The 16,494-nt window shown below is 41.8% G+C and overlaps 2 protein-coding genes and 1 pseudogene across 3 annotated transcripts in view; 1 reads left to right on the forward strand and 2 right to left on the reverse strand.

Annotated features, from left to right (window-relative positions):
- Window positions 1–16,494, reverse strand: part of LOC149668197 (DNA (cytosine-5)-methyltransferase 1.S-like) — a 177,101-nt gene that overhangs the window by 115,944 nt on the left and 44,663 nt on the right. The gene's annotated exons all lie outside the window — the stretch shown is intronic.
- Window positions 1,173–9,172, forward strand: LOC149668207 (uncharacterized). Its single transcript, XM_089841084.1, has 3 exons — window positions 1,173–1,489; window positions 8,565–8,779; window positions 8,848–9,172. The coding sequence occupies exons 1-3, from the start codon at window positions 1,219–1,221 to the stop codon at window positions 8,878–8,880; spliced, it is 519 nt and encodes a 172-aa protein (XP_089697210.1). The 5' UTR covers window positions 1,173–1,218; the 3' UTR covers window positions 8,881–9,172.
- On the reverse strand, window positions 14,685–16,357 carry LOC149668208 (methylthioribulose-1-phosphate dehydratase-like; annotated as a pseudogene). Its single transcript, XR_016367913.1, has 5 exons — window positions 16,337–16,357; window positions 15,575–15,836; window positions 15,013–15,113; window positions 14,844–14,939; window positions 14,685–14,782 (listed from the first exon to the last, which is right to left on the reverse strand). The product of XR_016367913.1 is annotated as a methylthioribulose-1-phosphate dehydratase-like (transcript).

Here is a 16,494-nt window from a genome sequence, read left to right on the forward strand (position 1 = left end):
GAAATCACGGGAAAAATCAAACAAAATCCGAAGAAATCAAATTGAATTCGAAATCCCGTACACTTTTTCCAAAACATCCGACCCCTCGATCTATATATTCTCATTACCATAATGCACCGCCAACATATTAACAGGATATTAACCTTTCTTTTTTTCGAAATTTTAATGAAGGTTCTGATAATTTTACGAAATCTAGATTAGATTACGAATTTTAGAAAGGAGTTATACCCTTAAGTAGAATCCCCTTAAAGGGAGGGTGAAGTGGAAAATCAAGTGATTTTTTATCGATTCTTCCACTAATTATAAGACCAGTCTGCATAGTGACACATACAGAAAATACAGTCTCCGAATGATTTTAAAATTCAAATTAGGTTCAGGTTTTAAGGATAATTTGAAATAAGGACTTCTGACCAATCGCGTAACGCCCTGTCTTCTTATTAACAAAATCCTCGTGGCACGCTCCATACCAAATGATATTTATCGCGAGATTTGAATTAAATTTGCGCGCGATGTGACAATCCTGGCGTGAGATGTACAGCGTGCAACTGGAATTTTGTTGATTAATAAAATTGTCTTGTTTTAAGTGTCCATTATGGAGCGAATTTAACGGTTCAAAGTGAGCCTAAGTTTAAATACACATAAAAATAAATATATTTAGGTTGATTTAAATTACACTATGCGATGACGCGATTGTTGAAGGTCTGATAGTAATCGTTTTCAGCGTCGAAGTTTTCATCTTTTTGAGCACATTCTGATTTAGTGATGAACCGATACCGATATGGTATCGGTACCGGTTCATCTAAACCAAGAAGCGATATCTAGTAGAGTACCACCAGAAGTTTATTTTCATACATGAACATTTGAGCTCCCCTTTTTTCCAAAACCCGCATTTATACCCGTTTTGTGTAAAATCCAAATTTCTCATATCGTTTATTTTTAATTTCAAATTGCAATACATATATTAACTTGAAATTTTTGGCCTTTTCTGGGTTGAAAAAGCGTTCTTGTTTCGCCAAGGATTGTGTATAAATGCAATTTTTTTATAATACTTGTTTTTGTATAATATATTTATAATCTTTGAAACTGATGCATTCAACAAAACAATAGCGCAAACCTTAAATCCAAAATTTCATATTTAGGCTTCTTAAATTTTAGTTCACAATATATATATTTTTAAAGATTCTAGACACTGTTGTACTGCAATATTTCGCCGGTGAAATGGACACGATGTTACATCATGTATCTCCGATCAGTTACTTCGATTCATTCTCCATATTTTCAAGCATGCCCATTAAGAACGAGCGTTCACAAAAGAATCTCACCATCAAAGGGCACGATAACACAGTTTGGACGTTGAACGCTTTCTCCCTGATATTAGTGTCGCTAGTGACACTTCTAGCTACCTGTAAACAAATGAAATTATGGAAAAAGAATTGTTGGACTTTTTCAAAGTGCATCTGGATATACTTTGCTGATTTATTGCAAAATCGTAAGTAAATTAGACCGATTTAAATAAATAGTTAAACCATAGCAAGCCAAGGTGTTGAGGCATCGTGCCGAGGGCTGCGTGGTACTGGGGAAGTAAAACTACGGTATCGCTAACGATCCCCTCGGGGCACCAGGCGACACCCCGTTGTATCTAGCCTTCCACCCGGGTGGGGGACTACCGGGTGGTGACCTTTTACTTGCCCCCTTACTCGTGGGATTCTCATGGAAACCTCAAACAAAAACAACTCCAAAACTACCAAACCTACAGTGCAGGGGTCTGCTCAGGGCGGAACCCACACTGATACCACTGCGCTAGGGCCTGCATCCAGCGATACTCGTGCCGATTTATCGGTGCGTGTGACTGGTAAGGCTTCGAAACGTACCGTGCGACGTCGTCTTAAACGACAGATTGCTCGGGAAAAGGCCAAATCGGGGTCTGAAACGGTCTCCACCCCCGCTGGGGGTGCGGCGGCTCGTGACAACCCACTGAAGAGGCCTAGAGCGGAGAATTCGACTCCCTCACCCAGTATCTCGCAGGCGGCGTCGAAAAAGTCCAAGTCCTATAGAGACGCCGCCAGCTCAGAAAAGATGGCCATTGTTAAAAAAGGCTATCCGAAGGCGGTCAACACGGAGGAAGACGTGGGCCCAATCCAGAAGACGAGGGGTGCTGGGCGGGATACCCTCGGGGAGCCGTCTACCGCGCCTTGGGAATTTTAGCCTGACGGCCGGGCCCTAGTATACTCCTGTGAGGATACGTTCACCGGTCAATGGTTGAAGGATAATTTAGCCTACTCGGTGGTGGGGGATACGGTGCTCTCAGTAATGAGAGCTAGCAAAATCCCTAAGCCGTTTAAGGTAATGTTCCGCACCAGGGACCAGATCACCAAAGAGCCGCCGGTGCTGTTCCGGCGCCTAAAGGCTCTTAACGATGGCTTTGCAACCGAATATTGGAAATGTATCCGGACATACGTGGACAGGGCCGTGCGGTACTGGGTACTGTCCATTGATGGCTCCTCGCTGGACGCCATTAATAATGCTGGCTTCGTGGGCTTCACTGGAGTGGACAAGGGTTCCTTCAAACTCCTACAGCACACGGAAACCACCAAAACCACTGCAGCCGAGTCTACGGCAGGGGGTGGGTCTAGCGAGATGGGGGATCTCGCTGTGGAGCTCGCTGGTGTCGCTCTAGGCACAGAGGGGGAGGGGGTGGCTCATTCGGAAGCTTGTTCTTCCATGGATGAGTCCACCCTACTGGAAGAATCGGATGGGACCCTTCGGGATCCAGCCGATGTGCGTTCTAGTGGTCCTGATGAGGGGGAGGATCTTGGGACTGGGAGCTTGCCTGTCGGGGGGGGAGGTGCCACTAGCCCCCTCGGGACCGATGAGGTGTAGCTAGGTCCCTTCTGAACCCCTCTCTTAAGGACCATGGGGACGCTACGTGCAATTCAAATCAATCTGCACCATAGTAAGGCGGCCTCTGCGGTACTCTGCAGGAGGTTTGCTATAGAGGGTCTGGATCTGGCCCTCATACAAGAACCGTGGATTTGCCATGGCAAAATCCTCGGTTTGACGCGGCGGGGTCACTATTTTATGACCATACTGCTGCTAGACCTAGGGCGTGTATTCTGGTTCGGAGGGATCTTTGTTGTATCTCTCTACCGCTGTACACGTCCCAGGACACGGTGGCCGTGAAGCTAGTCCTGGCCACTGGGCATGCCAAGTTGACTATCACGGCTGCCTCTGCATACTTTGCCCACGACGCGGACTCTCTCCCGACAATTGAGGTGATCAATTTGGTCAATCAATGTGAAAAGAGAGGGGACAAACTAATCATTGGCTGCGACGCCAATGCTCATCACATCACGTGGGGCAGTTCTGACTGCAACAGGAGAGGTGATGATTTACTAGAATATTTAGTTGGTTGTAAACTCTATATTCTTAATCAAAACAATGAACCTACTTTTGTTACTTCTAATAGAAGGGAGGTCATTGACCTCACGCTAGCCACGGAAAACCTCGTGTCTTCCGTGTCTAACTGGCATGTGTCTAATGAGCCGTCTCTGTTGGATCATAGGCACATCTGCTTTACTGTCTACCTCTGTCCCGGCGAGGACGGAGATACGCAATCCAAAACGGACTAATTGGGCTGGCTATAGGGAAGACCTAATCCTACGCTACGGAGGGGGTCACACTCCAAAATTACTTCACCTAAGGATCTTGATAGGGCTGCTTAGAGGACTGCAAAGGCTTTGGGAAAACTCCAACTCCATAGAAAGCCAAGGGACTCCCTCATTTTTGGTCGGAGTTGGAGTTGGGTAAAATAAATAATTTGGCTTTGGGTGGCTTTGGGAATATTATCTCTGAAATGGAACGGAGTCGGAAGGGAGTGGAAATATTTCGAAAACTTATACGGGAGTCGGTCGGGACTGGATTATTGTTGGATTCAGGTGGCTTTGGCTGGCGTTGGCATTTATAGTATCCAAATGGAGTTGGTGGCATTGAGAGCCAGCCTTATTTTATTCAACCGGAGTTGGGTGGCATTAGTGATATTAGTCAATTTTTCCTCTTTGAATTTCCCACGCGGTTGTTTTGGCGCAAGCGGGATGCATGAAGTTCAACCCCACACAGACGGCACATGACGGTCGCGGCTGGTACAGCCGTCCCTCCGCAAAAAAAAAACAAATTCATTGCTGTGCGAGAGAAAACGAAACTAAAACTATTTGTTCTTTTTAAGTTAGAGAGTCATAAATTTTTCCGTCGCCTTAGATTAAATGTAAAAAGGAAAAATACAATTATAAACAATGTTCCAGTTTATAATAAAAATAATTTAAAAAATGCAGTGGGATAACGTTGGAAAACCTTCATAATATATCAGTTCATAATATACCACACGGCCGGCTGGGAAACGTTGGGGTAAATATAAATGAAAATTGGTTAGGTTAAATGCTTTTGTGTTTGGAGTAAGAAATAAAGTTTGTTGAAGCTCTCATTGGCTTTGGCAGAGACGGGAAAACTTGTCGGATATCTCATTAGTTTGGTCAAGGATTAGAAAACTTGTCGCATATCTCATTTGCTTTGGCAGGGATTATTAGAAAACTTGTCGGATTTCTCATTGGCTTTGGCAGGGATTGGAAAAATTGTCAAATTTCACATTGGCTTCGGCAGGGATTGGAAATATTATTGAATTTATCAATTGGCTTTGGAAGGGATTGGAAAGATTTTTAAATCTGTCAATCGGCTTTGGCAGGGATTGGAATTCGTGTGAAACTTCACAATTGGCTTTGGCAGGGATTCAAAAATGAAATGAACTTTAGTGTGGCGTTAGGGAGAAGTTGAAAATATAACAATGGCGTTAGGGTGGCAGTGGCGTTTGTGAAAATTTTACCATTGGAGTTGGCAGGCTTTGGGAATGACTTTTTTCAGTTTGCAGCCCTCTAGGGCTGCTGGTGATTTACAGTGCTCCATCATGGAGTCGTTCCACCGGAACTGCCCACTTGGCTCTTTAACAAAGCCAAGCGCACGGGTGACTGGGCTGGATACAGGCAGTCCCTTAACACCTACAACAGGGCCATTAGAGCTGCTAAGAAGGACTCCTGGCGGACCTTCTGTGAGCAAGTCTCCAATGTCCCTGCTACGGCTAGGGTCATGAAGATTCTAGCGCACGACAGCACACATCGACTTAATGCTATTAAGCTGCGGGAGGTTGTGTACACTAAGTCTGGGGCTGAGACTCTCAAGCACATGCTGGAGGTCCATTTTCCTGACTCTACTTTCATCAATCCAACAAACCCTGACTCTCTCTACCCTGTCCAGCACAGGGCTAAGAGGGAAGACAGGCTTGCAGCCAGACAGGTTGTCACGATTCCCAAGCTTCGGTGGGCTGTCAACTGTTTTGAGCCCTACAAGTCTCCGGGACCCGATGGGGTCTTCCCTCTGCTTTTGCAGGAGGTCTTAGACCACATCGCTTCTGCGCTATGCAAGATCTACAGACTCTGCATTGCTCTCGGTCACATACCTCGTGACTGGAAACGCTCTAGGGTCATCTTTATTCCCAAGGCTTCCTATCTCGAGGCGCAGGCATTTAGGCCCATATGCCTGACCTCCTTCTTCCTCAAAATTCTGGAGAAGCTGGTGGACAGGTACATTAGAGACGAGGTACTTTCGGTAACTCCTCTCTCTTCTTCACAATTTGCTTACCAAAAAGGCAAATCCACTGAGACGGCCCTTCACGGCCTTACGAATTGCCTGGATAGGGCATTCGAGTTTCAGGAAATTTCACTGGCCGTCTTCCTCGATATTGAGGGGGCCTTTGACAAGGTCTCTAGCTCGGTTATTACTGAAGCTGTTAAGAGATTTGGCATCAGCGACACTCTTGGCCGCTGGATCAAGTCCATGCTTACCGACCGCGAGGTGTCGGCGTCCCTCCTTGGGGACTCTCTAGGGGTGACTACCAGCAGGGGCTGCCCTCAGGGTGGAGTGCTCTCCCCCCTGTTGTGGTGCCTGGTGGTGGACGAACTCTTGGGGAGGCTCGGGGGTGCTGGGGGCTGTAGCTGCTTCGGGTATGCGGACGATGTAGCGATAGTCTTTACCGGGAAGTTCCCGGATACTGTTACCGCGCTTATGAGATCTGCTCTCTCTAGCGTGGAGCAATGGTGTCAGGCGGTTAACCTCACCGTTAATCCTGATAAAACTGTCCTTGTTCCGTTTACGAGGAAAAATACTAAGGATCTGTTCAATGATATCTCTTTCTTTGGCCAGGTTCTGACAAAGTCCTCCGAGGTGAAATACCTGGGGGTGACCTTTGATTGCAGACTCAGATGGAAGCCGCATCTTGATCGGTGTATTAAGAAGGCCAAGATGCTCTTCTGGAGGACCAGGAGCTCTGTCGGCAAGACTTGAGGCCTCAACCCCAAGGCTGTACACTGGCTCTATACTGGGATCATCAGACCCATACTATCTTACGGGGCACTTGTCTGGTGGACAAGGGTCCGGCTTAAGACGGTGCAGGCTGCCCTGCGCAAGCTTCAAAGGCTTGCCTGCATTGGTGTTACGGGGGCCATGAGATCGACCCCAACTGCTTCCCTGGAGGTGCTCCTTGACATGCTTCCTCTTCATCTCTTCATTGAGAAGGAGGCTGTCATGGGGGCCTACAGGCACGTGAAACGGTGTCTGCATGACAGGTTGACTGTCATACAAAACCAGCTCTGGCATAACATGGAGGGCCAGAGAAAGACAAAACTGTTGGTCAATGGTCCCTGCAGGTCTCGTGCCAGAGACCTAATTTCGCTCAGCAGATGGGATATTAGGCTGGCCACTGGTCTTCTGACCAGGCACTGTCGGCTTAATAGGCACCTCCATCTGATGGGTTTTGCCGACGACCCTCTCTGTAGGTCGTGTCAGGAGAAGGAAGAAACATCCGCTCACGTACTTTGCGAGTGCGACTGCTTCGCCTCGCTTAGACTAGAATATTTTGATTCACACACTTTGGAACCCTCGCGGGTCTCCTCTATTACGGTGGAGCGAATTCTTCGCTACGCTGCTGCTACGGGCCTTTTCAAGGCCTGAATACGAGGATGCACAATATGCCTTTGGCATCGGTGCTAGGGCGCGTACCCTCCTCAACAATAATAATAATAATAATAATAATAATAATAGCAAGAAGGAATATACAATAAGAATAATTCGCTAGATTTTGCGCCGGTATCAGTTGACAAGTAAGCCCCACCCCTTTCATGTCCGTCATTGCTCTGCGTTTTCCTATTGGATCCCGTGGGGATAGGTCATACAGACGCGAATAATAATATAATAATAATAATCTAGGCTTTGCCTATGAAAGGATTTCCACACTAAACCTGTGGGTTGTTTACAGTTGGGTCCGTTTACAATGCATAGAGGGGTGGTGGCTAGCCCCTATGCCACAGCTAACCTACAGCGCCCTATACTAACTATTACCGTTAACCTCTGCAAGTTTTGATGGAAAGGAGAAACCGGGTTAGACCGCGGAGGAAAACTCCTTTTATCAAGCGGGGAGAGAACTTGCAAACTCTACGCGGAAGGATTTGTTCCCGGATTTTCACCCGGTGCCACAGTCCGGGATCGATCCCTGGATCCTCTTGCTGCGAGGCGAAAGCGCTAACCGCTTCGCCACCCCACTCCAGAATGACGTATTCCGACTAGAAAAAACATAACTAGAGCAAATTAAACAGAAAATGGTGGCTGCCCGCGGTGCTGAATAGGTACGCCAGTTGTTTTCAATTGCCATTAACTATCTAGTTAAAGGTTTTGAACGTAAATTGGTGGAGTTGAATATGTAACTCTACGTGAAAATTGTTCTACAATTATTTCTAAATCGAATCAAGTGTACTAATGATTTCGTGAGTTCCAAAAACCAAACCAAGGCTTAACGCAAAGGTAAAAGAGAGATAGTGAAAAACATAAAGTAAGATAAAATATTAAGCCCCCACCTCCGTTTACAATCCTCCCCCCCCCACCATTGAGGGGAAATGTCGACTTTCACGCGAGCACCGGACGCCTTTTTATGCCTTCAAATATAAATCACTTCCTGGTTTAACCAAGACGCGATATATAGTTTATTAGGAAGAAGGTATAAGATGCCTAAGTATTCGCGCGCCATAGTCCCAGTCCCTCTTCAAAAATACAAGGGGGGGGGACGTAAAAGGAGGCCGAAGTATTTCGCCTCTCCATAGTCGGAGAATACGTAATTTTCGTTTTTCGCGTCGCGCTAACGTCAGTTTTCTAGAACCAATGAGATGCTGGTTGTAATTTAGAGGCGGAGATTAACTCCGGACCTACGTTTGAACTGGAGATAAAGCTGGAAATGCGACGAATTTACACCTTCTCCCTAATAAACTAGATATCACTTCTTGGTTCAACTAAAGAAAAAATAGTTGAAACTTAGGAATTCTTGATGTTGCTAAAATTACGTTTAGGAAATAATTTGAGGGGCGAAGTTACAAAATGTGTAGCTACACAATTGCGCGTCTAGAATTTTCGTTTGAAATATCAGTAATTTGTTTTTCAGAAACCATATAATGATGTATATTTAATGCTTTTAGCTGTAGCATCATTGGAGGAACGTGGAGTGAAGAAATGGTTGCGCGCTATTTGGATTTTCGGAACTTTGGTGCTGGCGTATGCGTGGTCGGGAAATTTAACTGGCACACTAATGACTGGCAAGTCCCAAAAATTTGACACAATCGAAGATTTGATTGCAAATCCAAAAGTTTTGACTCTCATGTCCAAGAATTGTAAAATATACAATTTAATAACGGTATGTAAAACCATAAGTTTATAATACATGGAACATATATTATAAACTTATTCGTTTATAATATTTAGTTTCTACTGGAGAATGTTAATCTCTCAGTTTGAAGTTTTTTATCGACTAGAGATCGCAAAGCTACTCGAAACCCATAAGATGTTCCAGAAAATTTTATAATAAGAATTAGATTAAAACATTCGTTCTTGATTAAAGCAATATGTGGTGCGTGCTTTTTTGATAGTCTTTTTTAGTTTTCCCCCCTTTTTTCCCAATTTTTTTGTGACCAATTTGGCCGCCCAAAACTGTAATATTTCCCAAGGCCATCTTTTTATTATATGTCATTTAAAAAATCGGTCTGTGCAGGAACCAGTAATGCTTTAAAAATTACCGGTAATTTACCAAATGCCGCGAAAATTACCGAATTATATCTTACCTTCATTTTAGAGTGGTAATTTTATCGGTAAATTAACTAAATTTTAATCGGTACTTTACCCGATAAATTACCATTTTTAAAAATTAAATTGCGGTAATTTCACATCTCTAAGGAATGCATACAGCCCCATATCCGTCATTAATTTCTATGAGGGATTTGTGGGCTGAGCTTGAACACTTCCCGTCACGATTAACTAACTGTCATTTCAATGGTCGATGCAACAGCTAGGCAGCGAGATGGATTATTCGCATCATAAATTTCGTCATACATAATGATGAGTCTAGCTATTCCCACAAAATCTCCCTTTTGATGACGTTCCTGACGGAGACGGCGAAAAATACGTTAATTCTTTTTACCTCTGTTGCTATGACCCGTCTCTTCTTTCATGCCCCCCCGGGAAGGGGGTCGTGTACTTTGATGCGCGCCCAATACACCCTGTTCTCTATTCCTGCTTCTAAAATTACATGAATCCCTGGTAACAGTAAATAAATCTAAGTCGACAAAAACACTTGTCTCGGGGCTAATTCGTGATACAGTTGCACGCGTTAATTTTTCAGCAAAACGAAATTGCGTATCCCGGTTTGAGGAAAAAAGGAGGGAGACTATTTCATTTCCTCAATGATCCAAATGTAACGGACCAATTGGCGAATGGCAAATCGGTTATCATTGATCAAACGCAAATGTTTTGGGATCCTGGTCGCGGACATTTGTTTAACCTGTGGAATCAATTGGATGAGAAGAAAAGACGGATTTATGTCGGAAAGAAAACTTACGAGCCCATATTCGCTCATATGTTTTTCAACAAAAGAATTCATCGAGAAATCCTTGAGAATGTCAACTATCTGTAAGTATTTTGGACGAAAATTAGAGATGACCGATACCCGGCTTAACCCGATACCGATCGGTGCCGGTGCAAACAGGAACCGATACCGATATTTACTCACTATGATCCAAAAACTTGATTCTTCGACCGATGCCGATATTTTTAGTAGGACAGTGCCATTTACAGATCAAGGAAATAATTTAATTTAAAGTGTAATTTCATGAATTATATTTCTAAGTACACTGTTTAGAGTTATTATTTCCAAAATAATTTTATTTTTTTATTAGATATACTAAATTCATGTACTTTTTATATAGATGAGAAATCATCACGATTGACATTCATAGAAATGAAATATTATCAGAAGGGAATAAGAGAGAAGGGACACACTTTATATCTCCATAATGCTTTACACTCGTAACAACAGTCTTACTAACCTCAAATCAACTACCCTTCACTGATTGGCTATCTAACTTCTGTCTTAGCAGTGACGTCACATAAGAAGGTGACGTCTCGGTTGACGAATAAAAAGTAGTTTTGTTTACAACTTTACATTGAAGGAGATAAAAATGGCCGAATTTCATGTTCATAAACGAAATCAAGCTGTGCAATTAATTTAGATACACGGAAATTGAAAACATACCAAAATCAGATATTTTGAAGGTAATAAATAGATGAAAACTTATTATTCTGAATTAATATTAAAAAATAAAAATGATTTTCAATAAAATACATACTTGAGGTTATTACACAAGACATAAACATCGACAGCCCTAAGCCTTTGGAGAATGAAAATCTAGCAGACAAATAGGCCGCCTGATACCGCGGAGAACTTAAAGAACTATTTTTGCAGTAAATTGGTTAAAAGCTGTGTACTTGCGCAAAGTTTTCGCGGTTTTCTTGAGGTTGGTCGGACTCTCGTTACCAAAGCAGGCTCTAATGTCTCCCTTCTCTCTTATTCCCTTCTGATATTATCAATACATTACTGAAAGACCTAAAAATGTCACGTAGCGCCATTTAAAGTATTTTAAACGAGTATCGGTTTAGTAGCATATTAAACGAGTATTGGTTTAGTATCATATTAAACCAACCGATCCGATACTATCGGGAAACCCTGAGTATTCGTGCCTAATTTTAAAGTCATTCGGAGACTGTATTTCCTGGATGTTTCACTATGCAGACTGGTCTTATAATAACTAGAAGAATCGATAAAAATCACTTGATTTTCCACTTCACCCTCCTTTTAAGGAATTTGAAATGTTCATTTTCGAGTGCTTGGAATTTTAAAATATTGGATTTTGCGCGCGTTTCGTTCCAGCTCGCAATGCCATCTCGCGGTAATATAGAGGGAAAATAAGAAGTGGCGTTTCTTAAAAGTCGCCCCCTTCGAAACTACCGCGCACAGGCCTTGATTAACGTAGGCAGCGGTATAACTCAGTTCCTGGATAATTCTCGAGGCTTTACGTTAAATTACAGTCGATGTGTTATTCTACAATTAATTTTGTTTATTTTTTTATTTACACAGTTGCCAACGAATATTTGAAACTAGTCTACTGTCTACCCACAGATTTTCTGCAAATTTTTACGCTCAAAAATACCTAGTGGAGTCTGGCGCTTTGATATTGGGAGAGCCAATGAACTTGATCTTTCTCACTTCCGTTTTCCGAGTCTGGATTGTAGGAAACATTATGGCTGCATTAATTTTCGTCTTTGAAGTGATTCTGTCGTTAGTGATACTTTCTTACGGGGGATCATAAATTATTTTTCCGTATCAAATTTCAATAGAAATTCTATACATAATTGGCACATCAATTTTAAACATACTTCGAAATTACTATTTTTATAAGATCAACTCAGACTCATGATATTTACCTCATTTCACCTCAACAGGTTTTAAATAGCTTTTTAATAGAATTGTAATTAAATACAGCAAAATGCTAAAAAATTATACAGTTTAAGATTTTTATGAGTTAGAAGAAGCAGTGGTCACAAAATGTGCCCGTTGGCTATTTGGACGTTTCAAGGGCACGTATAAATTCGTCACCAATAAGGTCATAACACTCATTTCTACAAAAATTCCACTAGAATTTAGTATTATCCATGAGTTATCTGCAAAATTTAAACTGTTAAACATTTATCAACTAGTTATTTCAACATCCCGCTAAGTAAACCCAGGGATAGATGTAATTTTAGAAGCAGGAATGGAGAATGGTTAGTATTTACTACAGTCCGACTCATAGCCCGGTATGGAGCACCTCCCTTCAACACGTAAAGAAAATTTTAAATTATCTTTCTGGCTCACTTAAACTACGTTTTGATGACGTTGCTGACGGGGACGGCGAAAAATAAGCAATTCCTTTTTACCTCTGTCGCTATGACCCCGCCTAACCTTTCATACCCCCCCCCCCGTCCCGTGGAAAGGGTTCCGGGACTTTGGCGCGCGCCAACATTACACTGTTCTCCATTACTGCTTCTAAAATTACATCTAACCCTGGTAAAACTAATTTATTCATACCCACGAAAAGTGTTTTACAAATTTCCTCATGAGAATAAAAACAACAATCAGAACGGAAAGAACATTCTGCTCTAAAATTGCTTGATTCTGCTGCTAAAAATTCAACTAAAAACAGTTTTCTTTTTAAATCCAACAATTTACTGTAACATGTCTATTTACCCTGATTAAAATATAAATTTACCTTGTGAAGCATTATTTACAATAATATAGAAAGAAATTGTGCGGATATTGATAAGCCTTCAAATCGTTTGAAAATATAACTTTTCACTAGGGTACTCCTTATTATCGGAGAGAACTTAGCAATGAACCCTTTCGTTACGTGCAGTATATTGAGGCTATTTTCCACCGCCAAATTGCTGGAGTTCCGTCGAATGGAACCTCCCAATTTTGGTTCCAGTCGGATTGTAATAGGTGAATATATAAAGAAATTGGTCTTTTCGAACTTGTTGAAAAATAAGAAATCGTCATCACAGTTGCGCGCGATTTTGCACGTGACGTGAGTCTGGTGATTTATTGTTAAGCCATGGATATGGAATGAGCGTAAGGAAATTTTTTTCACACTATCTTAGAGCATGAAAACAAATCCTCACGCGCTTCTTCGCGAGCGTCATTTCTCCAGACTAGAAACATAGCTCGTAACGATTTGTTATATTTTTCAATTAGCTCCTCCTAGTTTATATATTTACCTATTCGGTCCATTGGGAGGGAATCTCCAAACCGTGGACCGTCTTCTTTCATCTTGAATAAAAACAGAAAATGGTTTCGAGATAAAGGGAGCGCAGATTTTCACATATGAAATCTTATAAATCTATTCTTGTGGAGATACAAAATGAGCTTTTAGCATTATAATTATTTAGGGCGGAACAGAAAGGAAGAACACTTATTTCAAGTAAAATGTCGCTTTACTACTCCTAAAATGAGATCCCTCATTCAGATTTGTGGCTTTAAAAGCGGTATCGTGTTTCTGACAATCATTAATGGTGCTCTTATGTGTGTGTTGTTTTGTGAGTTTTAAACTTCAATTTCAACTCGAGCAGTGGCGTCGCTAGGCCTTTTTTGGGGGGGCTATAGAAGATAATAGGTATAACTTTATTTTAAACGATTTAACCATTATTAATGTTAATTATTGAAGATTAAAATAATTAAAAATAATTATATTTATTTAAATATTAAAGATACACCTCTCGTGCAAAGAGAGAGATTATCATTGCCTCCTATATCTACCAAGGCAAGTTTGAGAAGATAATAGGTATAACTTTATTTTAAACGATTTAACCATTATTAATGTTAATTATTGAAGATTAAAATAATTAAAAATAATTATATTTATTTAAATATTAAAGATAAACCTCTCGTGCAAAGAGAGAGATTATCATTGCCTCCTATATCTACCAAGGCCCGTGCATGCGATATATTTCCTTCATTGCCTCCTATATCTATCAAGGCCCGTGCATTGTGATATATTTCATTCATTGCCTCCTATATCTATCAAGGCCCGTGCATTGCGATATATTTTTCAAAACAACAACAAAAATGGGAAACCCCAACTCAGAAACATAATAACGTTTTCATTGGATACTTAAGTTTATATAATCTTCTTGACACGGAGAGGTAATATTTTGGTTTTCCCAACTTGTTTTTTGTTTAGGGTCTTTGAATTTTTTTCTTTTTATTTATGTGCAAATCAAATAGATTATTTAGGGTGGAACAGAAAGGAAGAACACTTATTTCAAGTAAAATGTCGCTTTACTACTCCTAAAATGAGATCCCTCATTCAGATTTGTGGCTTTAAAAGCAGTATCTAAGTGGCTACTATTAAGTCCAAGCCATTGGGCCATCTTGTTTATATTAAGTTCTTATAATAACTTTAAAATAGTTTGCCCAGATTTAGCCCCCCCAAATTTCAAACCCTAGCGACGCTACTGATTTACTCGAGTCATAATCGTCCTTAATTTAATCGTCCTTTTAATAGACCCCAACTTTTCACGATCATTTTAAAAGCCTTCAATATCAGAATTAGGGCCAAAAAACTGCGTAGATTTTTTGGGTGACACGCGTTTTGAGGCCAACTGGACGGGCTTCTACAGCGGGTTCAGCGGGAAAAGCGTGATCGGGTCGGCTGTGGTACGAATCAACTTGGTACTCACATTATTTTGGTTTTTTCCCATGTGTCACCCCAAACGTAGACACAAGAACTGCGTAAGTTTCGGGATACTTAACCATAATTTCAGCTAGTGGGTCCTAGTTGTATCAAGATGAAATTAAACCTAGTATTGCCTCCTAGTTCGAGATTTAGGCCTACCTTCAGGTCACTTTCGTAGTTTAAGTTCTCAATAATGGGAACGATTAGTTCTTCATCGTAACGATAGTTGAGCCCCGTTTTTGCATTTTTAATCCCCTAATTATGAGCGAGCGAAATTGTTTGGCAATTAAACAAATGTTAAAGTTATTCGGGGTGTGTTTAGGGTCACCTTAATCGTTTCCTGATGAGTTATCTTAAACTCATTTCCTTCAAAGAGTAACGTGGCCATAGCGGCTGCCTTTGAGTGCGTGTGAATCGCGGCACCGGCTCCTTTAGATTACGTAATAAAACACCGAGCTATAGGTGCGCGGTGCGCAAACAGTGGAATGGCTCAGGTTGGGTGGGACGCCAAAATGGCGGATTAATAGTCGGACTCAATTGTAGTTGGTTCGTCTGTAGCCCTTTTAGCCAATGCGTCCGAGCATTCCTCCCCCATTTTGTCGCGTCCCCGCCCCCGGACCTAAGCCGTTCCACAGTTAACGCGCCTATTTCTCCTCCTCCCCTCATCATCCTTGTTTAGACAACTTGAAGCAAATATAAGCGATATTACCCCCCCCCCACCCCCGGGTTTTTAACACGGACCACCATTACTTCATTTTTCTCGCGGGATGGGGGACTAATGTAATGGCACCTTCCTGAGTTTGACTGCATTACGTTCTATGTATATTTAACACGGACCGCTATTTCTACAATATAAAGCGCAACGCAAATTTTAAATATTCTAGGTCTACCTCTGATAATGTAAGCATTCATAAACAATGGCGTACAGTCACTCTTCTTAAGTTTTTTAGAAGGGGAGGGTCCAGCGATATCGTCTCCATTTATGTTTTGAACAAAGAGATCGTCAGCTTGAATTCGTTCTTTCTGGATTCCAGATGGCGCCAGGTATATTTCGTCACCAATTTTAATACTAACCGCGCCACCTGTCCCCGTTAGCCAACCAAGATTATAGAAACTTCTACAGAGTTCCGGTATCAGTCAACGAGGATGCGTCTGACATTATTGGAATAAATTGAAAATGGATCTAAATTAGGCGTAAAATTTGGGACTACCACACGCCATATTGGTGTGGCTCGAGGCTTCGTAGGTGGCTTCTCCTCTTTAACCCAAAATTAATAGAGTAGTCTCGGTACTACGTACGCAAACGTCATACCCTTCTCTCTCTTAGCTCAATGCCATTGCCATCCCCCTACTGGACACCCCCCTTCTAACGACCCTAGTCAATAAAGTAATGGCAGTACTACGTATTTAAACGTCATACCCTTCCTACTCTTAGCTCCGTGTCATCCCCCCTACTATGAGCGTACAGTATCCCCTCTTACAAGAGCGCGCCCAGAGGGAGGGAGGGATAAACAGTCTACACCCCTGTCTAGCGCCACAGAATGTAAGGTTTACCTAAGTTTCACTTTGGTTATTTAAACTACGAGAAACACTCTCCTACATGGTATTAATTTGATATTTAACTATATAATTAAATTAAATGGCATATTTACCTCGTTCAGCTCTCCATCCATGACTATGTTGTATTCGAAACAACTTGTTACTTTACCGAGAAACTGAACAAACCACGTTGCGACTTTCAAAATAAAAAAAAAACTGAGAAAAGAAAGGCAGAAGTTTTAGCAGACGATATCACCAGAGTCAAGTTAAA

This window comes from Phalangium opilio, unplaced genomic scaffold (assembly GCF_054372755.1).
Source record: "Phalangium opilio isolate 3A_F unplaced genomic scaffold, DU_Popi_V2 ptg000056l_1, whole genome shotgun sequence".
NCBI classification, from domain to species: Eukaryota; Metazoa; Arthropoda; class Arachnida; order Opiliones; family Phalangiidae; genus Phalangium; species Phalangium opilio.

Bases quoted from the DNA above. Each gene is read 5' to 3' on its own strand.
- LOC149668207 (XM_089841084.1), top strand. From the start codon at position 1,219: ATGGACACGATGTTACATCATGTATCTCCGATCAGTTACTTCGATTCA. The intron at 1,490-8,564 runs GTAAGTAAATTA...TAATGCTTTTAG, and splicing joins TGCTGATTTATTGCAAAATC to CTGTAGCATCATTGGAGGAA. The intron at 8,780-8,847 runs GTATGTAAAACC...TATAATATTTAG, and splicing joins AAATATACAATTTAATAACG to TTTCTACTGGAGAATGTTAA.